The sequence below is a fragment of the Mandrillus leucophaeus genome, unplaced genomic scaffold, assembly GCF_000951045.1.
Source record: "Mandrillus leucophaeus isolate KB7577 unplaced genomic scaffold, Mleu.le_1.0 Scaffold326, whole genome shotgun sequence".
In the NCBI taxonomy this organism is placed as follows: Eukaryota; Metazoa; Chordata; class Mammalia; order Primates; family Cercopithecidae; genus Mandrillus; species Mandrillus leucophaeus.
The window spans coordinates 1901520-1926855 of NW_012103432.1; the positions used below are offsets into that span (position 1 = coordinate 1901520).

At 41.7% G+C, this 25336-nt stretch overlaps 2 protein-coding genes across 3 annotated transcripts in view; one reads left to right on the forward strand and one right to left on the reverse strand.

Moving 5' to 3' along the window:
- The window catches only part of NOXRED1 (NADP-dependent oxidoreductase domain containing 1), a 30875-nt gene extending 22261 nt beyond the window's left edge, over positions 1-8614 (forward strand). Inside the window, exon 7 of one of the 2 annotated variants that reach the window (XM_011988282.1) lies at positions 7835-8543. In XM_011988282.1, the coding sequence (XP_011843672.1) occupies positions 7835-8009 (175 nt within the window). In that variant the 3' untranslated portion in view covers positions 8010-8543. Of the gene's footprint in view, positions 1-7834 lie in introns of both variants that reach the window. The other variant, XM_011988281.1, reaches the window with a different exon arrangement.
- Positions 8615-11356: 2742 nt separating this feature from the next.
- On the reverse strand, positions 11357-25330 carry SAMD15 (sterile alpha motif domain containing 15). The gene is made up of 3 exons (XM_011988283.1): positions 23386-25330; positions 22016-22114; positions 11357-11645 (listed from the first exon to the last, which is right to left on the reverse strand). Exons 1-3 carry the CDS (start codon positions 25060-25062, stop codon positions 11409-11411), a joined length of 2013 nt encoding a protein of 670 aa, XP_011843673.1. The 5' UTR covers positions 25063-25330; the 3' UTR covers positions 11357-11408.
- Between the last annotated feature and the right edge of the window lie 6 nt (positions 25331-25336).

Sequence of the window (25336 nt, forward strand, 5' to 3'; positions counted from 1 at the left end):
ATCTTGGCTCACTGCAATCTCTGCCTGCCGGGTTCAAGCGATTCTCCTGCCTCAGCCTCCCGAGTAGATGGGATTACAGGTGTCCACCACCACACCCAGCTAATTTTTTGTATTTTTAGTAGAAATGGGGTTTCACCATGTTAGCAGGCTAGTCTTGAACTCTTGACCTCAGGTGATGCCTGCCTTGGCCTCCCAAAATAGTGGGATTACAGGCGTGAGCCACCATGCCTGGCCTGATGTGTAGCATCTTTTCATATGCTTATTGACCATTTGTATATTGTGTTTGGTGAGGTGTCTGTTAAGGTCTCCAGCCCATTTTTAAATTGGGTTGTGTTCCTATTGTTGAATTTTAAGAATTCTTTGTATGTTTTGGAAAACAGTCCTTTATCTGTCTTCTGCAAATATTTTCTCTAGTCTGTGGCTTGTGTTTTCATTCTCTTGACAGTGTCTTTCACAAAGCAGGGGCTTTTAGTTTTAGTTATTTAATTTAAATTATTTAATTATGTTCAGCTTGTCAATTATTTTTTTCATGGATCATGCCTTTGGCGTTAACAACTATAAAGTCATTGCCAAACCCAAGTTCAGCTAGATTTTTTCCTATGTTATCTTCCAGGAGTTTTATAGTTCTGAATGTGACAAATTTTGACTTAACTTCTGTGAAGGGTGTAAGGTTTGTGTCTAGATTCATTTTTTCTTTTTTGCACGTGGATGTCCAAGTGCTTCAGTATCATTTGTGAAGAGACTGTCTTTTCTCCATTATATTGCTTGTGCTCCTTTGTCAAAGAGCAGTTAACTATATTTATGTGGGTCTATTTCTGGGCTTTCTATTCTGTTCCACTCTATTTGTCTTTGACCAATACCACACTGTCTTGATTACTGTAGCTTTAATGTATGTCTTGAAGTTGAGTAGTGTTACTCCTCTGACTTTGTTCTTCCATTTCAATACTGAGTTGGCTATTCTGAGTCTTTTTTGTCATTGAGACAAGGTCTTGCTCTGTTGCCCAGGCTGGGGTGCAGTGGCACAATCATGGCTCACTGTAGCCTCAACCTTCTGGGCTCAAGCAATCCTCCCACTTCAGCTTCCTGAGTAGCTAGAACTACAGAACTACAGGTACACACCATTTTGCCCAGCTAATTTTTTATATTTTTTTGTAGAGATGGGAGCTTGCTATGTTGCCCAAGCTGGTCAAGCTCCTGGCCTCAAGTGATCCTCCTGCCTCAGCCTCCCAAAGTGCTGGAATTACAGGCATGAGCCATCACACCCAGCCTGTTCTGAGTCTTTTGCTCTTCCATTTAAACTTTTTTTTTCTTTTTTTGAGACAGAGTCTTGTTCTGTTGCCCATGCTCCATGCAGTGGCACCATCTTGGCTCACTGCAACCTCTGCTTTCTGGGTTCAAGCAATTCTCCTGCCTCAGCCTCCCTAGTAGCTGGGATTATAGGCACCCGCCACTATGCCCAGCTAATTTTTGTATTTTAGTAGAGATGGGGTTTCACCATGTTGGCCAGGCTGGTCTCGAACTCCTGACCTCAAGTGATCCACCCACCTCAGCCTTCCAAAGTGCTGGGATTACAGTTGTGAGCCACTGCACCTGGCCCCATTTAAACTAGAGAGTCAATTTTTCAATATCCACAAAATAATTTCCTGAGATTTTGATTGGGACTGCATTGAATGTGTAATTCAGTTGGGAAGAACTGACATCTTTATAGTATTGAGTCTTCTTCTCCATGAACACGAAATCTCTATATTTATTTCGTTGTTTTTTGATTCCTCTCATCAGTTTTGTAGTTTTCCTTATATAGATCTTGTACATATTTTGTTTGATTTATACCTAAGTATTTCATTTTGGGGGGTGCTAATATAAATGGTAATGTGTTTTTAATTTCAAATTCCACTTGTTCATTGCTGGTATATAGAAAAGAGACTGACTTTTGCATATTAATCTTGTATCCTACAATTTTGCAACATACATTTAAACATTTGCCCTATTGTTTCACTAAGCCATTCTAAGGCATAACAGACTGTTCCTGTAAATTGTGTATTCAGTAAAAGGCTCATCAAAAACTCAAAAGAATAAAACCATTTGTCTCTTATCTACCTATGACCTGGAAACCCCAGCCCCACTTCAAGTTGTCCCACCTTTCCAGACCAAACCAATGTACATCTTACATATAGTGATTGATGTCTCCTGTATTTCTAAAATGTATAAAACCATGCCGTGCCCCGACTACCTTGAGTACATGTCATCAGAACCTCCTGAGGCTCTGTCACAGGCACATAGCCACAACCTTGGCAAAATAAACTTTCTAAATTGACTGACACTTGTCTCAGATACTTTCTGGTTTACAGTGTTATCTGTTAGATCAATTAGAAGTAAGAAAAACTAAAGTTATCTTCACTTTTTCCTTCTTCAGTGCTCTGCTTTTCTTTATGTAGATCCGTGTTTCTGACCTGTATCATTCTCCTCCTCTCTAAGGAACTTCTTTGAACATTTCTTGCAAGCCAGGTCTACTGGCAACAAATTCCCTCCATTTTTGTTTGGTAAAGTCTTTATTTCTCCTTCACTTTTGAAGGATAACTTTGCACAGAGTTCTAGGTTAGTGATTTTTTTTTCCCTCCTGCACTTTAAATATTTCACTGCACCCTCTCCTTGCTCACATGATTCTCAAAATCAGCTTTCTTCTCTTTGTTTTTCTATGGGTACGGTGTTTTTTTCCCTCTGGCTTATCTCAAGATTTTTTATTTTTGTTTTTCGGTAGTCTCAAAATGATATGTTTAGGTATAGTTTTTTGTTTGTTTTTGTTATTTATCCTGCTTGGTGTCTTCTTGAGCTTCCTAGATCTGTGGTTTGGTGTCTGACATTAATTTGGGGGAAATTCTCAGTCACTATTGTTCCAAATATTTCTTGTGTTCCTTTCTCTCCTCCTCCTAGTCTCATTATGTGCATGTTACATCTTTTGTAGTTGTCCCACAGCCCTTGGATATTTTGTTCGGTATTTTTCAGTCTTTGTTTTCTTTGCTTTTCAGTTTTGGAGGTTTCTGTTGAAATATCCTCAAATTCAGAGATTATTTCCTCGGCCATGTACAGTCTACTAATAGGGGCCTCAAAGACATTCTTCATCTCTGTCACAGTGTTTTTGATGAGTCGTATTTATTTTTGGTTCCTGGAACTTCCTTCTTTCTGCTTCCGTAGTCTGGCTGTTCTTGCCGTCTACTTTATCCATTCGATCCTTTCACATATTAGTCATATTTTATTTTTTGAGACACGGTTTTGCTCTGTTACCTAGGCCAGAGTGCAGTGGCATGATCACTGCTCACTGCAGCTACAATCTCCCAAGCTCAAGTGATCCTCCCACCTCTCCCGAGTAGCTGAACCACAGGCACATGCCACCATGCCTGGCTAGGTTTTTTATTTGTGGAGACTGGGGTCTCACTTTGTTGCCCAAGCTTGGATTCCTGGGCTTAAGCAATCCTTCCACCTCGGCCTCCCAGATTGCTGGGATTACAGGAGCGAGTCAGCTTGCTTGGTCTCATAGTTATTTTAAATTCCCAGTCTGATTATTCCAATAGTCCTCCTATATGTGGTTCTGATGCTTGTTCTACCTTTTCCAAGTGTGGGTTTTGGTGTTTTTTTGTTTTTTGGCTTTTACTATGCCTGTTAACTTTTTCTTGATAGTCAGACATGTTGTACCAGGTAAAAAGAACTGGTGTAAATAGGCCTTTTTTTTTTTTTTTGAGACGGGGGGAGTCTTGCCCTGTCACGCAGGCTGGAGTGCAATGGCGCGATCTCGGCTCACTGCAACCGCCGCCTCCTGAGTTCAAATGATTCTCCTGCCTCACCCTCCTGAGTAGCTGGGATTACAGGTGCATGCCACCACACCCAGCTAATTTTTGTATTTTTAGTAGAGGTGGGGTTTCTCCATGTTGGCCAGGCTGGTCTCAAACTCCTGACACTGTGATCTGCCTGCCTCGGCCTCCCAAAATGCTGGGATTACACGTGTAAGCCATTGCACCTGGCCTGTAAATAGGACTTTAATAATGTAGTAAGGAGTCGAGGAGGGGAGGTGTTCTATAGTCCTATGAGTAGGTCTCAGTCTTTGAGTGAGCCTGTGCTCTGGACACTTCACACGTGTTTCTCAGGTTTTTTTTCCTTCTTCAGTGGAACAGGATGGCTAAAGTGGGCTGGAGTTGAGGAGCCCACTCCTTCCACGTGGAAGGGCAGACCTGACTGGAACTGGCTATTTCTCTTCCCCCAGGTCAGTCAGGCTCAGACAAAACCCCAGAAGGTTTGGCTCTGGTTAAATAGTTTCTCCCAAGGGCAAACCTTGCTAAGAGGGCATATTTCAAAATGGTTCCTTTTCCTCTCCCTCTGACGGAAGCACAAGGGGCTTCTTCTCAGATATCACTGAGAACCTGGCTGAACTCCTAGAAGTAAAAATCATGTGTGAGGTTCCCCAATAATTGGGTCCCCCTGACATTTTTATTCTCAGACTTGTCCACTCTGAACCTCCAGCAACTTGTCAGTTACCGTTCCGGGTTCCCTATCTTGGCACTGGGTTCCCCTAGAGGTTTCAGCCCATGAGCTTCTCCTCTAGCAAGCTAATTCTGAGCATTTGCATTCTGGTCCCTGCAGTCTTAGGGAGAGTAGTTTGTTCTTGACCCTACCTTTCTTACACATCTAAAAGAGTTATTGATTTTTTAGTTCAGCTTTTTAATTATTGTTAGGATAGAGTGGCAACTTCTAGCTTTTTACATGTTGGACCAGAAACTGGAATTCAAGATTTTTTTTTTTTTGAGATGGAGTTGAGCTCTGTCACCCAGGCTGGAGTCAGTGGTGCAGTCTCGGGTAACTGCAACCTCTGCTTCCCAGGTTCAAACGATTCTCCTGCCTCAGCCTCCTGAGTAGCTGGGATTCAGCCAGTAAGCCTGGCTGATTTTATTGTATTTTTAGTAGAGACAGGGTTTCACCATGTTGTCCAGGCTGGTCTTGAACTCCTGACCTCAAATGATCTGCCTGCCTCAGCCTCCGAAGTGCTGGGATTACAGGTGTGAGCCACTGCACCCAGCCAAGATAATTTTTTTTTTTTTGAGATAAATACAGAGTCACATGAAATTGTTAAGAAATAATAGTGAAATCCCATGTACCCATTTACCCATTTTCCATCCATGGAAATAGATATTGCAAAACTGTAGCACAATATCACAGCCAGGATATTGACATTGATATAGTTAAGATATAGAACAGTTTCTTTCACTAACAAATTCTTCATGTTGCCTCCTCACAGCTGCAAACCTGGTAACCACTAATATGTTCTTCATTCCTATAATTTTGTCATTTCAAGAATGTTATATAAATGGAATCATATGTATGCCACCTTTTGAGACTGGCTTTTTTCGTTCAGCATAAGTCCCTGGAGATTCATCCAAGTTGTTATGTGTATTAATAGTGGCTTTTATGGCTGAATAATATTCCATGGCATGGCTGTATCACAATTTGTTTAACCATTCACCTGTTGAAGGACATCTGGGTTGATTCCAGTTTTTGGCTATTATGAATAAGGGTGTTATGAACATGCATATACAGGCTTTTGTGTGAACGTAAGTGTCCGCTTACCTGGAATGAATGACCAGGAGTGTAATTATTGTCATTTGGTAGTTGCATATTTACTTTTTTAAGGCACTGCCAAATTGTTTTTCATAGTAGTACCGGTGTATATTATCACTAGCAATGTATAATCTAGTTTCTTTGCATCCTTACCAGCAACTGGTGTTGTCAATAATTTTTATTTTATGATTACATCTATAGATCAATTTTTGGAAAACTGACATTTTGTTGAGTTTTCCCATGCATTAATATAGTATGTCTCTCTATCTAGATATTCTTTGATTTCATCAGCATTTTATAGTTTTTATTATGCAAGTCTTGTACATGTTTTATTGGATTTACATCTAAGTATATAATTTTTTGGAGTGACAATAAATGAAATAACATTTTCAATTTTGGTGTCCACATGTTTATCACTATTATATATAAATACAATTGATATTTATATGTTTATTTTATATCCTGCAACCTTGCTGAATTCATTAGTTCTAGGAGGTTTTAAAAATAGATTCCTTGGGCTGAGTGCAGTGGCTCATGCCTGTAATCCTAGCACTTTGGGAGGCCAAGGCAGGTGGGTCACCTGAGGTCAGGAGTTCCAGACTAGCCTGACGAACATGGAGAAACCCTGTCTCTATTAAAAATACAAAATTAGCCAGGCGTGGTGATGCATGCCTGTAATCCCAGCTACTTGGGAGGCTGAGGCAGAAGAATCACTTGAACCCAGGAGGCGGAGGTTGCGGTGAGCTGAGATCGCACCATTGCACTCCAGCCTGGGCAACAAGAATGAAACTCATCTCAAAAAAAAAAAAGATTCCTTGGAGTTTTCTGCATAGATAATAACGTCATGTATGAATAGAGACAGTTTCATTTCTTCCTTTCCAATGTCCATGCCTTCTAATTTCCTTTTATTGCCTTATTGCATTGCCTAGAACTTCTGTCTAGTACTGTGTTGTATAAGACTGGTAAGAGCAGGCATCTTTGCCTTAGCCTTACTCTTGATCTTTTTTTTTTTTTTTTTTTTTTTAAGAGACAGGGTCCCACTATGTTGCCCAGGCTGGCCTTGAACTCCTGGGCTCAAGAAATTCTCTTCTCTCAGCCTCCTGAGTAGCTGGGACTACAGGTGCGCACCATCGTGCCTGGCTCTCCTGATCTTTTGAAAAATATCGAAACCCTATGTCTTAAGGCTTTTTTTTTTTTTTTTTTTTTGAGACGGAGTCTCGCTCTGCCGCCCAGGCTGGAGTACAGTGGCTGGATCTCAGCTCACTGCAAGCTCCGCCTCCCGGGTTCACGCCATTCTGCCTCAGCCTCCCGAGTAGCTGGGACTACAGGCGCCCGCCACCGCGCCCAGCTAATTTTTTGTATTTTTAGTAGAGACGGGGTTTCACCGTGATAGCCAGGATGGTCTCGATCTCCTGACCTCGTGATCCACCTCCCAAAGTACTGGGATTACAGGCTTGAGCCACCACGCCCGGCCGTCTTAAGGCTTTTTACCTTGAATTACACTATAGACTAATACTTAATGTTGCCCCGTTAAGTATTCATTTGCATATTAACTTTCCTCTCTCTCTGTTTTTTTAGAGATGGGGGTCTCACTCTGTAGCCCACGCTAGAGTGCAGTGGTGTGATCACAGCTCACTGCAGCCTTGACCTGCTGGGCTCAAGCAATTTCCCACCTCAGCCTCCTGAGTAGCTGGGACTACAGGTGTGTCCCTCCACATCCAGCTAATTTTTTTTTTTGTTTTAATTTGTACAGATGGGGTCTCACTGTGTTGTCCAGGCTGGTCTCAAACTCCTGACTTCAAGTGATCCTGCTGCCTTGGCCTCCCAAAGTGCTAGGATTACAGGCATGAGCCACTGCACCCAGCCTACTTTTTAATCTATACAGCTAAAGAGACTATCTTAAAAGCAATAAGACTTCTTCCTTGCTTAATGTCCACTATCTTCTTATGTTATGTTCTTTCTAAATTCAAGAAAAATATTCTGCAAAGGGTGTCAATGTCAATATTACAATAATTCTCTATGAATTCCTCTCCAAACACACTTAGAGAAATGTACATAAGTGTGATAAATCACCATTAAGTACACTTAAATCTACACATTGACTAGTTCTAGCTGAATTTCTAGTTTATGAAAAGGTTATGAGGAAAACTTTCTTTAAAAGATGTGTTTGACAGCCAAATCAGATATACTGAACAGACATAAAAAAGTAACAATTTTTCTTTCACCTCAGGCCTTTCCCCTGGTTTGATCTGACTGCTGTGCAACTCAAGGAAACTCCGTTTAGCCAGCATCTCTCAAGCAGTCCTGTTCTCCAAGACCACCTTACCCATCTGTACTGTGCTTCATTTGGCATCTCCCTAACCAAAGAACAGCCAGTTGTTTCCACAGGCTCTCCATCCCAATAAGAGAACTCGGGAATCAGGATTTTTTCCCACTCACAGATTTTCCCTACAATATCATGCCCTGATTATCACAATTGATTGTGGGAGTCTTGTGACTGTATTGTGTTTGCCACATGATAGACATCAGGAATTAGAAAACTGTACTGATGAGGAAAACGTAGAATAAAACAAGTGGTCCTATCCATCAATATGTATCTGGCTTTCAGAAGCAACTAGTGAAACTATACAACCTAACTTAAGTAAGCTGCTCCCGCAGAAAAGGCTTATTAATACAAATTATTTCTCTTCTAAAATCCAAGAAGTTATAATGTTATAAGTTTTAGACAATTACATACTGCAACTTCTTTTCCAATAAATCAAATTTCAATCCATTTGCTAGCAGTAGGTAGCTGGAAAAAGATATAGTTTGATTTTCTCACAATTTTGGATAGGGAAGTGAAGGTATGGTAAACCATCTTAATTGAATTATGGCTTCTCTCATGCTTATTTTGACTATATATGACTGTTCTTGTACTAGCTTATTTACAGCTGTTCCCATTTAAATCATTTTAAAAACTGGTATTTAATGGCTAAAACTAACTTTGCAAAATATAGATCTGTATTGCAAATTTGTTGATTTCCTTTATGTTTTACAAATACTTTTTGTCAATTATAAGAGTTGAAAACAACAGGGATGTCACTATGCTCTGTCATAGAACATAACTGCTGTTTGCTAAATGCTAAACGGCTTTTGAACAAAACCTTTCGCTATATATGTAAATCACCATGGTCTTAGGTTAATCATTTACATTTCGTTTTTTTACATAATCGTGAGCCAGGCAAATGCAATGGTATGGTGTTAGAATGGTTTCTGATAAAATTTTGTTAGTCCAATTTGGGAAAATATTAGGTTCATCATCAAATATTAACACTTGGCATGAACGTTCATTTGAGGCACTCTTGCTTCTGTCAGTGGAAAAACAGAAAAATATATCTTTTACTATTCATTCAGGTGTAGGGAACTGGAGGTTCATCACTGTCCTTTAGGACTGTTGTTAGCCCACAGTTGTTTTCAGGATTAAAATGTGAGTTCAGGAAGAGAATGAGCAGTTAAATCTGTAAAACTAGAGGGGAACTGGAGCCATTCAGGTAACGAGAAATATTTTATAATTTCTTTTTTATTTTTATTTATTTATTTATTTTGAGATGGAGTCTCGCTCTGTTGCCAAGGCTGGAGTGCAATGGCGCAATCTTGGCTCACTGCAGCCTCCACCTCCCGGGTTCAAGTGATTCTTCTGCCTCAGCCTCCTGAGTAGCTAGGATTACAGGCACATACCACCACTCCTGGCTAATTATACACATCTAGATGTGTATAAGAGACAGCGGGGTTTCTCCATGTTCGTCAGGCTGGTCTCAAACTCCTGACCTCAGGTGATCCACCTGCCTCGGCCTCCCAAAGTGCTGGGATTACAGGCATGAGCCACTGCGCCCAGCCTATAATTTCTTTTGAGAAGTGCAGTCATGGGTAGACTCTAGCCTAAATTTTATATTATAAAGACCTGGAAAGTACCACATAAAAGAGTCTGTAAGCAAACCACAGAACCTATTTCATAGTGGTGAGCCATGTTTAGATATTTACATATTTAGATACATACATAGCTAAAAAATTTTTTTTCTTTTAAATTTTCCCTGATGCCAAAAGGAAGAGAGAACTTCCCCACTTCTTTTTCGTAAAACATTTCCTTTAGGCCGGGCGCAGTGGCTCATGCTTGTAATCCCCACACTTTGGGAGGCCGAGGCAGGCAGATCTCTTGAGGCCAGGAGTTTGAGACCAGCCTGGCCAACATGGTGAAACCCCGTCTCTACTAAAAATACAAAAAAATTAGCTGGGTGTGGTGGCTCATTCCTGTGATACCAGCTACTCAGGAGGCTGAGGCAGGAGAATCACTTGAACCCAGGAGGTGGAGGTTGCAGTGAGCTAAGATCACACCATTGTACTCCAGCCTGGGCAACAGAGTGAGACTCCATCTCAAAAAAAAAAACAAAAAACAACCATTTCCTTTAAAGAACTTGTCACCATAAATCCTTTTACTATGCCCTGGAGATGTATGTAAATCTTTTTAAAAAGCTGAATAAGTCTCTAGCATTTTATACTTCAGGACATACTCTTTTGGGATGCCATGGAGACATCTCTTTGAAATGTGAGCACTGAGGAGGTTGGTACTTTGTCTCCCTGTCTCTGTGGGAGTTTAGCCTAGGTACCTGGCTCCAAATAGTAACTTCTGCTTGTTGTCAAGACAGAAGTTTTATTTTTCCTTTGGACACAGATAATTCACATGTATGTCATGGATTGTATCTGCTCTGCCATCTAAAAGGGTGAGATTTGTCTTTGCAATCTCTTTAGCAGCTTGCCTGTGATGTGCATCATAGTTTAATGCTTATTCAAGAATAAAAATGTTTCTTTTCTGCATTTGTGGAGAGAATTCTCTCTCTGGAGTTGGCAGGAGATTTTATTTTTAATTATATTTCCCCAACGTGTTCCTACTACAAGGTGCATTACTAGAATTTTTCAGGAATTTTGTTTTGCTTTGTTTTCTTTGTTCGTTTTAGAGTCTTGCTCTGTCACCTAGCTTGGAGTGCAGTGGCACAATCTCAGCTCACTACAACCTCTGCTTCCTGGGTTCAAATGATCCTCCTGCCTCAGCCTCCTGAGTAGCTGGGACTACAGGCATGTGCCACCATGCCCAGCTAATTTTTGTATTTTTAGTAGAGATGGGGTTTCGCCTTGTTGGCCAGGCTGGTCTTGAACTCCTGACCTCAGGTGATCTGCCCGCCTCAGCCACCCAAAGTGCTAGGATTACAGATGTGAGCCACCTTGTCCAGCTCAGGAATTCTTATAATTACCCAGAAAGATAAGCGTGACTATCTTTGTTTTAACAAGGGGTTAAATTGCAAAAACAAAGGGAAGGTAACATAAATCAGAGACACAACTAGGAATGAAGCCAGCAGTTCTAACTCTGATCTTAATGAAAAGGAGAAAAAGGGCCAGGTGCAGTAGGTCACGCTTGTAATTCCAGCACTTTGGGAGGCCATGGCGGGCAGATCAACTGTCAGGAGTTTGAGACCAGCCTGGCCAACATGGTGAAACATCATCTCTACTAAAAATACAAAAATTAGCTGGGTGTGGTGGTGGGTGCCTGTAATCCCAGCTACTCAGGAGGCTGAGGCAGGAGAATTGCTTGAACCTGGAAGTTGCAGTGAGCGGGGAATGCACCACTGCACTCCAGCCTGGGCAACAGAGCAAGACTGTCTCAAAAAAAAAAAAAAAAAAAAAAAATGGAGAAAAAGAAAACCAAAAAAGACCATACCTCTTCCCGCAAGTAATTTAGTTTGATCTTTCAAGCTCTGTGAAGCGGCTTTCTCCTATGGTTCAGTGCAAGGTAATTCCTCATTCTCTTCAGGGGCAGTTATTTCTGGTGCATAATCCTGTAATCCTGCTGCTTTGACAAATTCAGATAAAGTCAAGGCATCAGATTTTATCCCCGTATGACCTTTTTGCTCTAAATACAAGCCGATAATATCCCTATAGGGAAGGCTGATGGAGCGTTTGAATAATGGTTCTTCAATTTCCAGGAGCTCCCGCGTATGTCGAGAAATTGCCTGAAATGCAAGGATAATTTTTTAATTAGACTAACCTGAAAACACAACCAGATCAAAGAAGATTTATTTCGTTTTCTAAGCCTCTTGAATGTGAACTCCTTCTTTCTTTCTTTCTTTTTTTTTTTTGAGATGGAGTCTTGCTGTGTCTCCCAGGCTGGAGTACAGTGGCGCGATCTCGGCTCACTGCAACCTCTGCCTCCTAGGTTCAAGCAATTATCCTGCCTCAGCCTCCTGAGTAGCTGGGACTACAGGCGTGCACCACCACGCCTGGCTAATTTTTGTATTTTTAGTAGAGATGGGGTTTCACCATGTTGGCCAGGCTGGTCTCGAACTTTTGACTTCAGGTGATCTGCCCACCTCAGCCTCCCAAAGTGTTGGGATTACAGGCGTGAGCCACCGCACCCCACCAACTCCTTATTTCTATGGGGAAATAAAATAAATTCACAGACTTACTAGCCTAACCTTACCAAAACCAATTTCTTAAATGTCACATGATTTATTATCCTTTTCAAAGTACCATTTAAGATATTTCTAGGCCCTTGCATCAGATGGCCATGGATGGGTTCATTTCTTTGTTTTTGCTGAGCAATTTGACTAAGCATAAGAGCAGATAATATGTTGAGATTAGGAGTCATGACTATCTCTGGGAAGGTTATTAAATAACTTGTCTATAAGGGGCTCATTTAGTGTGCAACTAAGAAAAAAAATTATAACTCAGAGCCAAGCATGGTGGCTATATAAATACTATATAAATATATATAAATATATTTAATACTATATAAACACTATATAAATATATAAAAATAAATATATATATTTATATGACACTATATAAATATATATAAATAAATATATATGTTTATATAGTGATTGCCTTTCAAATTCTAGTTTTAATCCTAGGTCAGTTATAACACCACTGTTTGAATTCATAGTCTGCCTCTGGATGAGAAGTCCATGAAATTGCTGCTAGATTACAGCCAAAGGGTATTTGGAATGGACTTTTTTTTTTTTTAATGTAAAGCTACTGGTCAGAGTTGAAAGACTGTAAAATTCATGCCACATACAATGCTAAACCTGATATAAAACTGCCCATTAGCAGTGCCTTTTAGATAGGCAAGATACCATGTTTCTCAGATCTTACTTGAACTGGTTTTGTTGACTCTAGAGATGGTTTATGGGTATAGTTGCCTTGGCATTCCCAGTAAGGATTGTGTTTTTGTTTTTTTTTTTTTTGAGATGGGGTCTTGCTGTGTTACCCAGGCTGGAGTGCAGTGGATATGCACAAGCACAATTATAGTGTACTACAGCCTGGAACAACTGGGCTCAAGCCATCCTCAAGCCTCAGCCTCCTGAGTTGTCCAGTGAGAATTCTAATTGAGATCTTTATCAGTTGGGGCTTCTAAGAACTAAGATCCAAATTACTACAAAGGCTAGGTGAGGTGGCTCATGCCTTTGGGAGGCCGAGGCGGGTGGATCACCTGAGGTCAGGAGTTCGAGACCAACCTGGCCAACATGGCAAAATCCTGTCTCTACTAAAAATACAAAAATTAGCTGGGTATCATGGCACACGCCTGTAGTCCCAGCTACTCGGGAGGCTGAGGCAGGAGAGTTGCTTGAACCTGGGAGGCAGAGGTTGCAGTGAGCTGAGATCGCACCACTGCACTTCAGCCTGGGTGATGCAGAGAGATTCCATCTTAAAAAACAAACAAACAAACAAAAGCAAATTGTTACAGAAAAAAAAAAAAAAAAAGCCAGTTGTGAAGTTGCATGCCTGTAGTCCCAGCTACTTGGGAGGCTGAAGTAGGAGGATCCTTTGAGCCCAGGAGTTTTGAGGCTGCAATGAGGAGCCATGATCATGCCACTGCACTGCAGCCTGGGTAACAGAGCAAGACCCTGTCTCCAAAAGCAAACAAAAACACACACACACACGAACAGGTGGCTTCTAAAACTTCTTGTTTGTGATGCATGCTTCTACATGTGCACCTTTTTTGGTAAGCATCTCACCCTGATTCTCTTTTAGTATATGTGCCGCCAAAGCAAGTACCCTGATTCTCCTTTCCAATGCCCCGAACAGAAAAGGTTATTTCACAAATTCCCTGAGGTTCACAGATGGTGTTCCCAGGAGGTACACTGCAGTCATATACACATGATTAACAAAAAGAGCTATGTGCCCACTGTGGGCTGAGAGGGTTCACTACTGTTTTGTACAATATTGTAATGCAGAAATTAAAAGTGTCCTCGACACATTCTTTATCTATCAAGACAGGTAGGTCTTGCTCTGTCATGCAGGCTGGAGTACAGTGGTGTGATCATGGTTCTCTGTAGCCTTGAACTAGACTCAAGCCATTTTCCTGCCTCAGCCTCTCAAGTAGCTGGGACTACAGAGGCAATGACACCATACCCCTGCTTTTTTTTGTTTGTTTGTTTTTGTTTTTGGTAGAGATGGGGTTTTGCCATGTTCCCCAGCTGGTCTTAAACTCCTGGATTCAAGTGATCCTCCTACCTCAGCCTCCAAAGTGCTAAGATTACAGGTGTGAGCCAGCTGCTCAGCCACATTCATGTGTTTTTGGAATTTTTCTTTGTTTTGGGAAGGGAGTATATATATAATCTACTCATATTCCCTTTGTGGGCTATAACAGCAAATGATATGGGTTTTTTATGGCTCTTGGTGCTTAGGGTTTCTTAATAAAAATAATTTCATAAAAAAGTGTTAGAAAGCTGTTCATTGCACAGCACTGAAATCAATAAATACAATCTGACTATCCCTCTTCCTATTCAGTGATTTTTAAGCGTGTCTGAAGTTCATCAGTGAAACAAGAAGTTCCTCTGACAAGTGACAGATTGAACTAAAACTGCAATTTCTTTCTTCAGTTATTTATTTTTTTTTTTGAGACAGGGTCTTGCTCTGTCACTCAGGCTGGTGTGAAGTGGCACGATCATAGCTCACTGCAGCCTTGACCTCCTGGGCTCAAGTGATCCTCCCACCTCAGCGTAGCTGGGACTACAAGCATGTGCTACCACACCTGGCTAACTTTTAAACTATTTTTTATAGAGCTAGGATTTCACTATATTGCCCAGGCTGGTCTCGAATTCCTAGGCTCAAGCGATCCTCCTACCTCAGCCTCCCAAAGTGCAGGGATTATAGGCGTGAGCTACTGTGCCCAGCCTCTTTAGTTCTGATGAACAAACAACAAGTAGTAGAGTTTATTTTTGCCTAAGACTTAGAGAAACTTACTGGTAAATTACTTGAGTTAGTAAGGATTATTGGAAATAGGTATTTGTGAGGATGATTAGTTTTCTAAGGATTCGTAATTCTACATTCTAAGGTGGCACAGCAGAACACCTACTTCACATGGCCTCAACCAGTTACCTGCAATGCCTGCAGTTTTCAAGAAGATTATTACTACTATATTATCATTGTAACTTATGTTGATCATTGTTTTCAAAGGCTGCTGTTCTTTTATTTGTAAACTACTGATGGTTTTGCTTCATCACCAATTTATTGTGTATTGTTTATTACCTCATAGTATGTAACTGCATATTTGTATAATTGGAACCTATAATTTATATGATCTAAACCTAAGGACAAAGACATAATTGTTGTGGTTAAAATATGAACCATCTATACCACTATTATTATTATTATTATTATTATTATTTCAGAGATGAGGTCTCCCTCTGTTGCCCAGGCTGGAGTGTAGTGGTATGACCATAGCTCACTGCAGCCTCAAACTCCTGGGCTCAGGCATTCCTCCCACCTCAGCCTCTGGAGTAGCTAAGATTACAGGTCTGAGCTGCTGCAGCCAGCCTATACCAGCATTATTAAAGCAGATGTGTAGTCTCCTTAAACTCTGCTTGTTGATTCATCTAACAACATGGATTAATCTTAAACGCATTTTGCTAAGGGAAGGAAACCGGACCCAAAGAATATGCATTATTTGATTCCACTTATGTGACATCAAAAACAGATTGGGGATTAGGGTAAAGGGATGGGCTGACCACAGAGGGAAATTCTAGAGTAACAGAATTGTTCTGTATGGTTCTTTGGTGGTGGATACATGACTGCATGCATTTGTCAAAACCCACAGAACTACACACAACAAATAATGGTTTTACTGCATGCAAACTTTTAAAAAGCCAGGAAGTGAGGGTGCAGTGGCTCATGCCTGTAATCCCAGCACTTTGAGAGGCCAAGACAGATGGATTGCTTGAGCGCAGGAGTTTAAGACCAGCCTGGACAACATGGCAAAACCCCATTTCTACCCCCTCAAAAAAGTATGAAAAGTTAGACGGGTGTGGTGGCATGTGGCTGTAGTCCCAGCTACCTGGGAGGCTGAAGTGGGAGGATTATTTGAGCCCGGGAGGTGGAGGTTGCACTGAGCTGAGATTGCACCACTGCATGCCATCCTGGGTGACAGAGCAAGACCTTGCCTAAAAAAAAAAAAAAAAATCCAGGATGTTGGGATGGAGTAAAGGCTGTGGACAAATGAATCTGACTGTATTATAGAGTAAGACATAATCTCACTGAAGGGGGTGGGGAGGAAAGGAGCTGACCTGTAACTTTAAGAAAACAGTGCTCTGTCTAGATACTGAAAGGCTAAAGACAGAAACAGTTGTACGCAAACACTGAACTCTATTTGGTAAATCTGTTTTTCACAGGGAAACATATTTACATATAAGGAGAGCCAAGTTTCTCAATGTCAGAAAAAGTAGTTATAAACAGACAAGGGGGTATAATCCCAACACTTTGGGAGGCCAATGCGGGCGGATCACCTGAGGTCAGGAGTTTGAAACCAGCCTAGCCAACATGGTGAAACCCTGTCTCTACTAAAAATACAAAAAAATTGGCCAGGTGCGGTGGTGGGCGCCTGTAATCCCAGCTACTCGGGAGGCCGAGGCAGAATTGCTTGAACTTGGGAGGTGGAGGTTGCAGTGAGCCGAGATCGCGCCATTGTACTCCAGCCTGGGTGACAGAGTGAGACTCCATCTCAAAAAAAATGAGCAGAATTTGTAAAGGGAAACACAGTAACTTTATAATGAGGAAACCTGACAGACAGCACCTTAACCAAGTGATGACGTTAATGTTTCCAGCAGTAAATCATGTTGCTATCATGTACCTCCTGATATGATGAGATGGGAGGGGCTCATCACCTCTGTGACTGGTTTCCCCCAAATCCATAACTTCAGTCTAATAATAGGAAAGATGAGACAAGGTAAAATTGAGGGGAATTTACAAAATACTTGATCACTACTCTTCAAGAAAAGTGTCAAGGTCATGAAAGACAAAAATAAAAAACTGCCACCTTTTGGAGGAGACCCACGAAATATGACAGCTAAGTGCAAATCCTGGATTAGATACTGGAACAAAAAACCATTTATCAGTGGGAAATCTGCAGAAATCTGAATAACGTCTATAGTTTAATAATACTAATAATACTGATATTAATTTATTAGCTTTGATAAATGTACTATTGTTAACTAAGATGTTAACATAGAGGAAACTGGGTTAAGAGTATACCAGAATTCAGCTGGGCGTGGTGGCTCACGCCTGTAATCCCAGCACTTTGGGAGGCCGAGGTGGGCGGATCACGATGCCAGGAGTTCAAGACCAGCCTAGCCAACATAGTGTTTAATGTCTCTATTAAAAATACAAAAAATTAGCCAGGCGTGGTGGCGGGCACCTGTAATCCCAGCTACTAGGAAGGCTGAGGCAGGAGAATTGCTTGAACCTGGGAGGTGGAGGTTGTGGTGAGCCGAGATCATGCTATTGCACTCCAGCCTAGGCAACAGGACAAGACTCTGTCTCAAAAAAAAAAAAAAAACAAAAAAAACCCCGAATTCTCTGTACTATCTTTGTAACTCTTCTGTAACACTGAAATTATTTGAAAATTAAAAGGATTTTTAAAAAGAAAAAATTTTAGTCTAATGATACTCAACTGCTGACTGGTTGTTATGAATCTGTGCTATTTAAATAGTTTGCAACAATGCAAGTGTAGTAAAACTGCTGAGATATTGTAAAGCATATAAAGCTATACCTTATACTATAAAATCATGCATACAACAGGAATAAGTAACTCATCAAGGTTCTTCAGATATTTATCACAAAATTCTTTTGTTCATCTGATACGGTGAAGAGTTAAAGTATTTTAAGAATTATTTTCTAAGAGAAAAATGAAGCAAGTGTAATGCTAGCTTGTCTAGCTTGTCCTTAGAATAACTGAGATTGACTTTCTCTCTCCTTTTACCAAGCTAAACGTATCACTACGAATGGGAAAGACAGGACAGTGGATTCAAGCGCTTCCTTGGCTGGTGGGGAAAGGAGAATTAGTGCTTCTTTTCTCCTGCAGTCCTCACCAGTCTCACACACATATTTTGCTCTTCTCTGGTTATCTTAATATGTTGCACTAAGGACAAAGGGACAAGTAAGTTATTTCTACAGGTGAAGCATGAGTAATTCAAAAATTATGGAAGTAAATGCGGGCTTTGAAGGTAACAGAAAATGGCCATAAATTAGCTGCAAGGCTTGTATAGGAGGTACACAGTGGCAATATTGTTCAAATTCTTAGCAGCACGTCCAGAATTCCGTACTCTCAAGCAATCTGCTCTTTCTTCCTTCCTTCTATTCTCCCAAAAGTCCATAAATGATGATATGGGAGAGTCAGCATGAAAAAGATAACTATACTATTTAACTGTTGTCATGGGATAAATTGTGGGTGTACTAGGTGCTATAAGTACAACGGAGACATTTTAAAAGCTTTCTATATCAGTAAGTCTAAAAGACTTAGACTATGCTTAGTCTATGAACTAAGCATACTTGAGTTCATGTATGACTTCCTAGAAGTTATGTGTCTTAGAGCATAATCAGTTTTTTGTTTGTTTGTTTGTTTTTGAGATTGAGTCTCGCTGTCACCCAGGCTGGAATGCAGTTCATGGAGAGCACGATCTCAGCTCACTATAACCTCCGCCTCCCGGGTTCAAGCTATTCTCCTGCCTCAGCCTCCCGAGTAGCTAGGACTACAGGCACGCAACATGCCTAGCTAATTTTTGTATTTTGTATTTTGAGTAGAGAAGAAGTTTCGCCATGTTGGCCAGGCGAACTTCTGACCTCGGGTGATCCACCTGCCTTGGCCTCCCAAAGTGCTGGGATTACAGGCATGGGCCACCAGGCGTGGCCATAATCAGCTTTTTCATATGGGTCTAAGTGTCAAGCAAAGCTTATCTAACATACTTTGAATGTCTTGGTCTTTATGTTACTCTAGTGACCTCAAGGGAAGGCCACATTTGTCTGAGGTGACTGTGATAATAAGTATCTCAAAGTTCGCTTATTCAAATTTCTTAGATATAAGGACAGACCACTGGGTTCATCATTTACTCTTGAGGATTTCAGAAGATTTTTAAAACCTCTTGCGTCTTGCAAGATAAGAAAAAGCATAATTAGAGTTTTTATTATTGCATGTTGATATTGTACTTTTGGAATTAGAAAGCCAAGGGAGCTGAATGAATTGTCTGACTCTTAAAAATGCCTTCTCATGATAAAAAGCTGAAATTCTTGGTACTTAAATGTTCCAGGAATTTGACAGCTTACTATTTTGCTAATTCTGTTCCTTATTATTACTTTTAAGCGAAAGCAAGTTTATTAAGAAAGTCAAGGGCTATAGCTGCTCCATAGGCAGAGCAGCCTGTTCCTTATTTTTATCTAGAAAATTCATTATACCTTAAGTAGAAATTAGAGTTCATAAACACAGCTGTGTCATCTTTGAACATAAAAAGAACACAATATTTATCTGGCAGTAGTTGGTAGTTAAGTGAGGGCATGGTTGGAAATACAAATATATTATAAATGATCCAGGCCGGGCATGGTGGCTCATGCCTATAATCCCAGCACTTTGGGAGGCCTAGGTGGGTGGCTCACCTGAGGTCAGGAGGTCAAGACCAGCATAGCCAACATGGTGAAACCCTATCTCCACTAAAAATACAAAAATTAGCCAGACATGGTGACACGTGCCTGTAATCCCAGCTACTTGGGAGGCTGAGGCAGGAGGATTATTTGAACCTGGGAGGCAGAGTTTGCCATGAGCTGAAATCGAGCCACTGCACTCCAGCCCAGGTGACAGAGCAAGACTGTCTCAAAAATAAATAAATAAATGATCATTTCCACATCATAATGTTTATAGTACATAGAAGTTTATGGTAACAAAAATGTGCACTTAGAGAGGCAACACAGTATAGTGGTTTGAATAGAACATGGATTGGGAAGTCACACAAGATGGACTTAAATCCTGGCTCTTAAACTTATTATCTGAATATAAGTCAGGCATAGTGGCTCACGCCTGTAATCCCAGCACTTTCGGGAGGCCAAGGCTGGCAGATCACTTAAGGTCAGGAGTTTGAGACCAGCCTGGCCAATATCATGAAACCCTGTCTCTATTAAAAATACAAAAATTAAGCCAGGCACAGTGGCTCACCCTAGCACTTTGAGAGGCCAAGGCAGGCAGATCACAAGGTCAAGAGATCAAGACCATCCTGGCTAACGTGGTGAAACCCCATCTCTATTAAAAACACAAAAAATTAGCCGGGCATGGTGGCACGCACCTGTAGTCCCAGCTACTCGGGAGGCTGAGGCAGGATAATCGCTTGAACCTGGGAGGCAGAGGTTGCAATAAGCTGAGATCGTGCCACTGCACTCCAGCTTGGGCAACAGGGCAACAGAGCGAGACTCTGTCTCAAAAAAAAAAAAAAAACAAGCAAAAAAAATTAGCTGGGCATGGTGGCACACACCCATAGTCCCAGCTACTTGGGAGGCTGAGGCAGGAGAATCGCTTAAACCCAGGAGGTGGAGGTTGAAGTGAGCCAAGGTCACACTGCACTCTAGCCTGGGTGACACAGTGAGACCCTGTCTCAAAAAAAACAAAAACAAAACAAAACAAAACAGAAAAATTGTATTATCTGAATAGCTTGTTCCACCTTTCAGGGCCCCAGTTTTCTCTTCTGTAAAATGAGAATTAGTGAAATAATACATATAAGAGGCCACAGTAAGCTCTCAGCAAAGGATAGCTATTAGCAGAATTCAAGAAAGTAAACGCTCAGTTAGGACTATATGTTTAATAATTTAAAAAGCTTCCTTATATCTTGTTGCTAGTAAAAGGACTCGGGTAGTCACAAGTGTAGTTTTCTTATTTCTAAACCATATGACTTATGGAATTACAAGATTATAAAGCCAGTTGAAGAGTCATCTAGGGAAGAGATTCCAGGGCCTACCCAGCCCTAATGAATCCAAATTTCTGCAGGATGAAGGCTAGGAATGTATCTTTTTCAAAAAATCTCATTTGATTCTGAAGACGACCCAAGTTTGGAAACCACTGAGGTGGAGCATTTCTGGGCATGGGTGTGCTGAGAAAAACCATGGTTATGCCAAGAACTGTTCATTCTTGGAGGGTTATTGGGGTGAGGTGCTAAAGGAGAAGTTACCCGTGAGATTGTTTGTGATGCTTTGTAAATTGCAAAGCACTACAAATGGAGGGTACTGTTATGCAAAGGAGTATAATCATGAACTGTTGGTGCTGGAGATTTTAGAAAATTGAGGCTCAGAGTGGTTAATGTAGCTTGTTTCAAAGTTAGGCAGCAAAGCAGGCAAAATACATATGGTGTTATATAAGTGCCAAATGGGTGTCAGAGACACGAAATGTCATGAGAACTCGGGATGGGGGCTACTGTGGGCTGGGAATATTATGAAAGACTTCTTGGGGAGATGCAAATGAGGAATTGGTCTTGAAGGATGATTAAGATTCATATTAGTAATACAGAGGATGGGGGAACTGAGCAAAGACATAGAGAGAAGAATGCATCAGGCAGGTTTGCGAAGGTGTGAGTTAGACCTGGTGGTAGGCTGGAGCACAAAATTCATGTGGAGGAGTGGTAGGGGAAAGAACTTGTGGAGGGCCTTAAATTCTAAACTAGGGAGCTGAGACTATCTTGGTAAGCAGAAGGGATCCAAAGAAGGTTTCTGAATAGTACATAAGTAGGTGGAAAGTGAGAGCATAAAAGCAGGGCCCTTGAATCCAAAGGGCCCACGGAGAAAGGCTAAAAGCAGGAGGCCACTGCGGTGTTCTAGGCATGAGGCCATAAGGTTTGAAAAGTGGGAAAGAAGAAAGCCAGATGGTGTAAGTGCCACAGGAGCAATGGACAGTTCTTGGAATATTTATGGGGATCAAAGGAGAAAGAGGAGGCAACCGCTGTGAACCTGAGGGACTGGAATTATGATGACACCACTGACAGAAATGGGAGCCCAGGCTGGAGGCAAAAAAGGTTGGTTTGAGACAGATGGTGGCACTGTTACAGTGCTCTGTAGGGAAACTTTGGACACAACTCACCTTCATGTCCTCGAAGTTTGTTATTCCCATCTGAGGGAGGTTTGAGCAGTTGACGTGAATGAGTTTTCGGCCACTGATGAAGTTTGTGATAAAACATTCCTGTCAATACAAGGACATCACTTAAAAAATGCACTGCAAATAGAAGGAAGAAAGGGGGGGAAGAGAGAGGAAGGGAAGAAATCATGTTTGTTCTATCCTGAGAAAAAAACATTTTTTCTTTTCTTTTTTTAGAGACAGGGTCTTGCTCTGTCATCCAGGCTGGAGTGCAGTGCCGCAGTCATAGCTCACTGCGGCCTCGAAGTCCTGGGCTCAAGCAGTCCTCCCGCCCGAGCCTCCTGAGTAGCTTAAATTTATTTTCTATCCCAATAATGGCACAATTTGTCCTTGTAAGCTCTTTATTAAATTTTACACTGCTCTTTAACCTTTTTTTTTGGCATGGTACAACTAGTGCTTCTTCATGTCTCAATTACATTTGTAAGTATAGTAGGTACAAAAGGTTTCAGATCTTGTTGTTTTGTGGTAGCCTTAAACCTAGTTGGCATCAGTGAAATAAGAGGTTTACACTGTCTTTTTATTAAAACTATTTTTGGTTAACTGGCTGACTTAATACACTTATATGCTCATGATACATGTGACATTATTTGGGGCTGACACTTGAAAGAGTAATGGCACAAGTTCAAAGTAAGGGAGCTGCCACTAAAACAACTTGACAAAGTACCAAAAAGCCTACCTTGAACAAAATCTACTTAAAAATACAGTTTTCCATGAAAGGAGGTCTAAGGCGGGAAATGGTGGCCCACGCCTGTAATCCCAGCACTTTGGGAGGCTGAGGCTGGCGGATCATGAGGTCAGGAGATCGAGACCATCCGGGCTAACACGGTGAAACCCCGTCTCTACTAAAAATACAAAAAATTAGCTGGGTGTGGTGGCGGGCGCCTGTAGTCCCAGCTACTTGGGAGGTACTGAGCAGGAGAATGGCATGAACCCAGGGGAGGTGGAGCTTGCAGTAAGCCAAGATCGTGCCACTGCACTCCAGCCTGGGCGACAGAGTAAGACTCTGTCTCAAAAAAAAAAAAAAAAAGAAAAAGAAAGGAGGTCTATATACTCTTCTCGGTCTTTTATTCAAGGATTGCAGAGAAGTGTAATCACTGGAAGAGGAAAAACAAACAGATGTGACCCTCCCTTCCTCTCCCAAAATACAAATATACATAAGTGGCAAGGCCAAAATTAAAATCCAAGTTACCTCTACCACAGTCCAGGACTTTTTGATACTCCTTCCGGTAAAGAGGTAAGAGCTCAAGCCAGGTTAGAAGGAATAAGAGGTAGACAGATGAGAGCATGTGATTTCAAAAAATCTTATTTTTGTATACCTTGTATTGAGGGAAGCCTAGCTGGCTAATCCACTCTGCAACTTTCTCTGGATCCCAATTAAGATGCTCAAATTGTAACTCAGTCCCTTGTTTTGACTGGGTTTCATCATCTTCAGAGACCAGTTCCTTCAAGTCTTGGGACAAATCTACAACTTCCTTTTCATGAACGAACTCGCTTAATTCTGTCAGAGACTCTGAGGGATCTGAGTATGAGCATACTTCACTGACATCAAACGATTTTTGGAGTGGTTGTGAAAACTCGTAATGTGTACCAATTGATTCTTCACTTTCTCTGATAGATCCTAATGCGTAGTATTCTTTTTTAAATTCGTCACTTAGTGACCGCTTTCCTCTTTTAGGCTCACGGAGCTCTAGCTCATCCTTTCCTACAGAATACTTAGACTTGATTGGTTCTGGCCTGTCTTCCTTGGGAAATTCTACATGTGTCTCTCTTGGTTTGGTTTCATCTGGTAACTCTAGATTTTTCTCCTCAGTTGGCTTTGTTTGTGTTTTCTCTTCAACTTGTGGGTTGATCTCCTGTGGTAGCACTAGACCAGTCTCCTCTGGTGGTTGTGGATTTTTTTCCTCATTTGATTTTCTTATCTCTTCTGGACTTTCTGGTTTCATCATTTCTGATTGTTCTAGAATTGTTTCCTCATTTGGTTTTCTTGATTCTTCCTCGGGAAACTCTAATTTGATCTCTTCTAGTGGCTCAGGGACGTTCTCATCAGTAGACTTTCTTGACTTGTGGTCTGGAAGGTCTGGTTTAGTCCGCTCAGGTAGTTCTGTCCCTTTCTCCTCAGTTGCCTTTCTTTGCATCTCCCCTGGAACCTCTGGTTGAGTCTCTTCTGGAGGCTCTAGACCTGCCTCCTCACTAGACTTTCTTGGTTCCTTCTCTGGAAATTCTGGTCTAGCTTGCTCAGGTGGCTCTGTCCTTTTCTTCTCAGTTGACTCTCTTTGTGTCTCCTCTGGAATCTCTGGTTTGGTCATCTTTGGTGGCTGAAGATCTGTCTCTTCAAGTAATTCTCCTGGTTTCTCACTTGGAAAATCTAGTTTGGTCTGCTCTGGAGGCTCTACACCTGTCTCTTCATGTTGCACTCTAAGTGATTCCTCTGGAACCCCCAGTTCCGTCCCCTCCTCTAGTAATTCTAAATTTCTCTCTCTGACTGTGGCCCCTGAAACCTCAGACATGGTTTCCGTTGGTGGCACTGGATCTGTTTCCATAGCTGACTCTAGGAACACATCCTCTGTAACATTTAGTTTAGCCTCCTCTGGTGGCTCTAGGTCTGACTCATGCGTTTCATCCATAGGGGCCTCCAAATCTTTGAAAAACTCTCCCATCTCTCTTTCCGACTTTACCTCTTGGGGAATCCCTGGTTCGGTTTCGCTTGGTACGTCTCTCTTGGACTCCTTGGCAATGCCTTCCAGGGACGTCCCGCCAGGTTTCAGCTGCACGTTCTTAGCACTCTTTGGCTCCCCCTCTCTGAAGTCCTCTTTCTCGGTCTCTGGCTGTGGCTCGTGATAAATCTCTGCTGGTAGCTTCGAGTCTGCCTCTGCCATGGTGTCTCGTTCGGCATTTTCATATGATTTATGAAGTTCAGGCAGTTCAGGCCTCTTAGACTCCGGCTCTCCATCTTCATCTGGGCCGGAATCGTAATCCTCCGGGACTTCAGCCATTTGCAGCTTAGCGGACGCGCCGCGGCTTCCTAGCAACCCCAACTTCCGATAGCGTCTCTATGGATACCACGATTTCCGGCAGTGTATTCCTGACTCTTCCCCAGATTTTGTTTGTTCTTTCAAGCCCTGACTTTAAAAATCGGCTATCAGAAGCACGCGGTAACCTTCCCCGTGGCCGCATCGCCAGCCTCCGCGGGCCGGAGCTACTGCGGCCGCCCCTGGGTCAGCTAGATTTTCAAGCGGCCGCCGCACCGCTTCTTCCGGCCTGCAGGCT

What these genes read in the sequence shown, in the direction of transcription:
- SAMD15 (XM_011988283.1), bottom strand. Translation starts at nt 25,062, where the DNA reads ATGGCTGAAGTCCCGGAGGATTACGATTCCGGCCCAGATGAAGATGGA. An exon ending in TAGGCTTCCCTCAATACAAG is followed by an intron (nt 22,115 to 23,385) that starts GTATACAAAAAT and finishes TTGTATTGACAG; the next exon opens with GAATGTTTTATCACAAACTT. An exon ending in CAAACTTCGAGGACATGAAG is followed by an intron (nt 11,646 to 22,015) that starts GTGAGTTGTGTC and finishes CTTGCATTTCAG; the next exon opens with GCAATTTCTCGACATACGCG.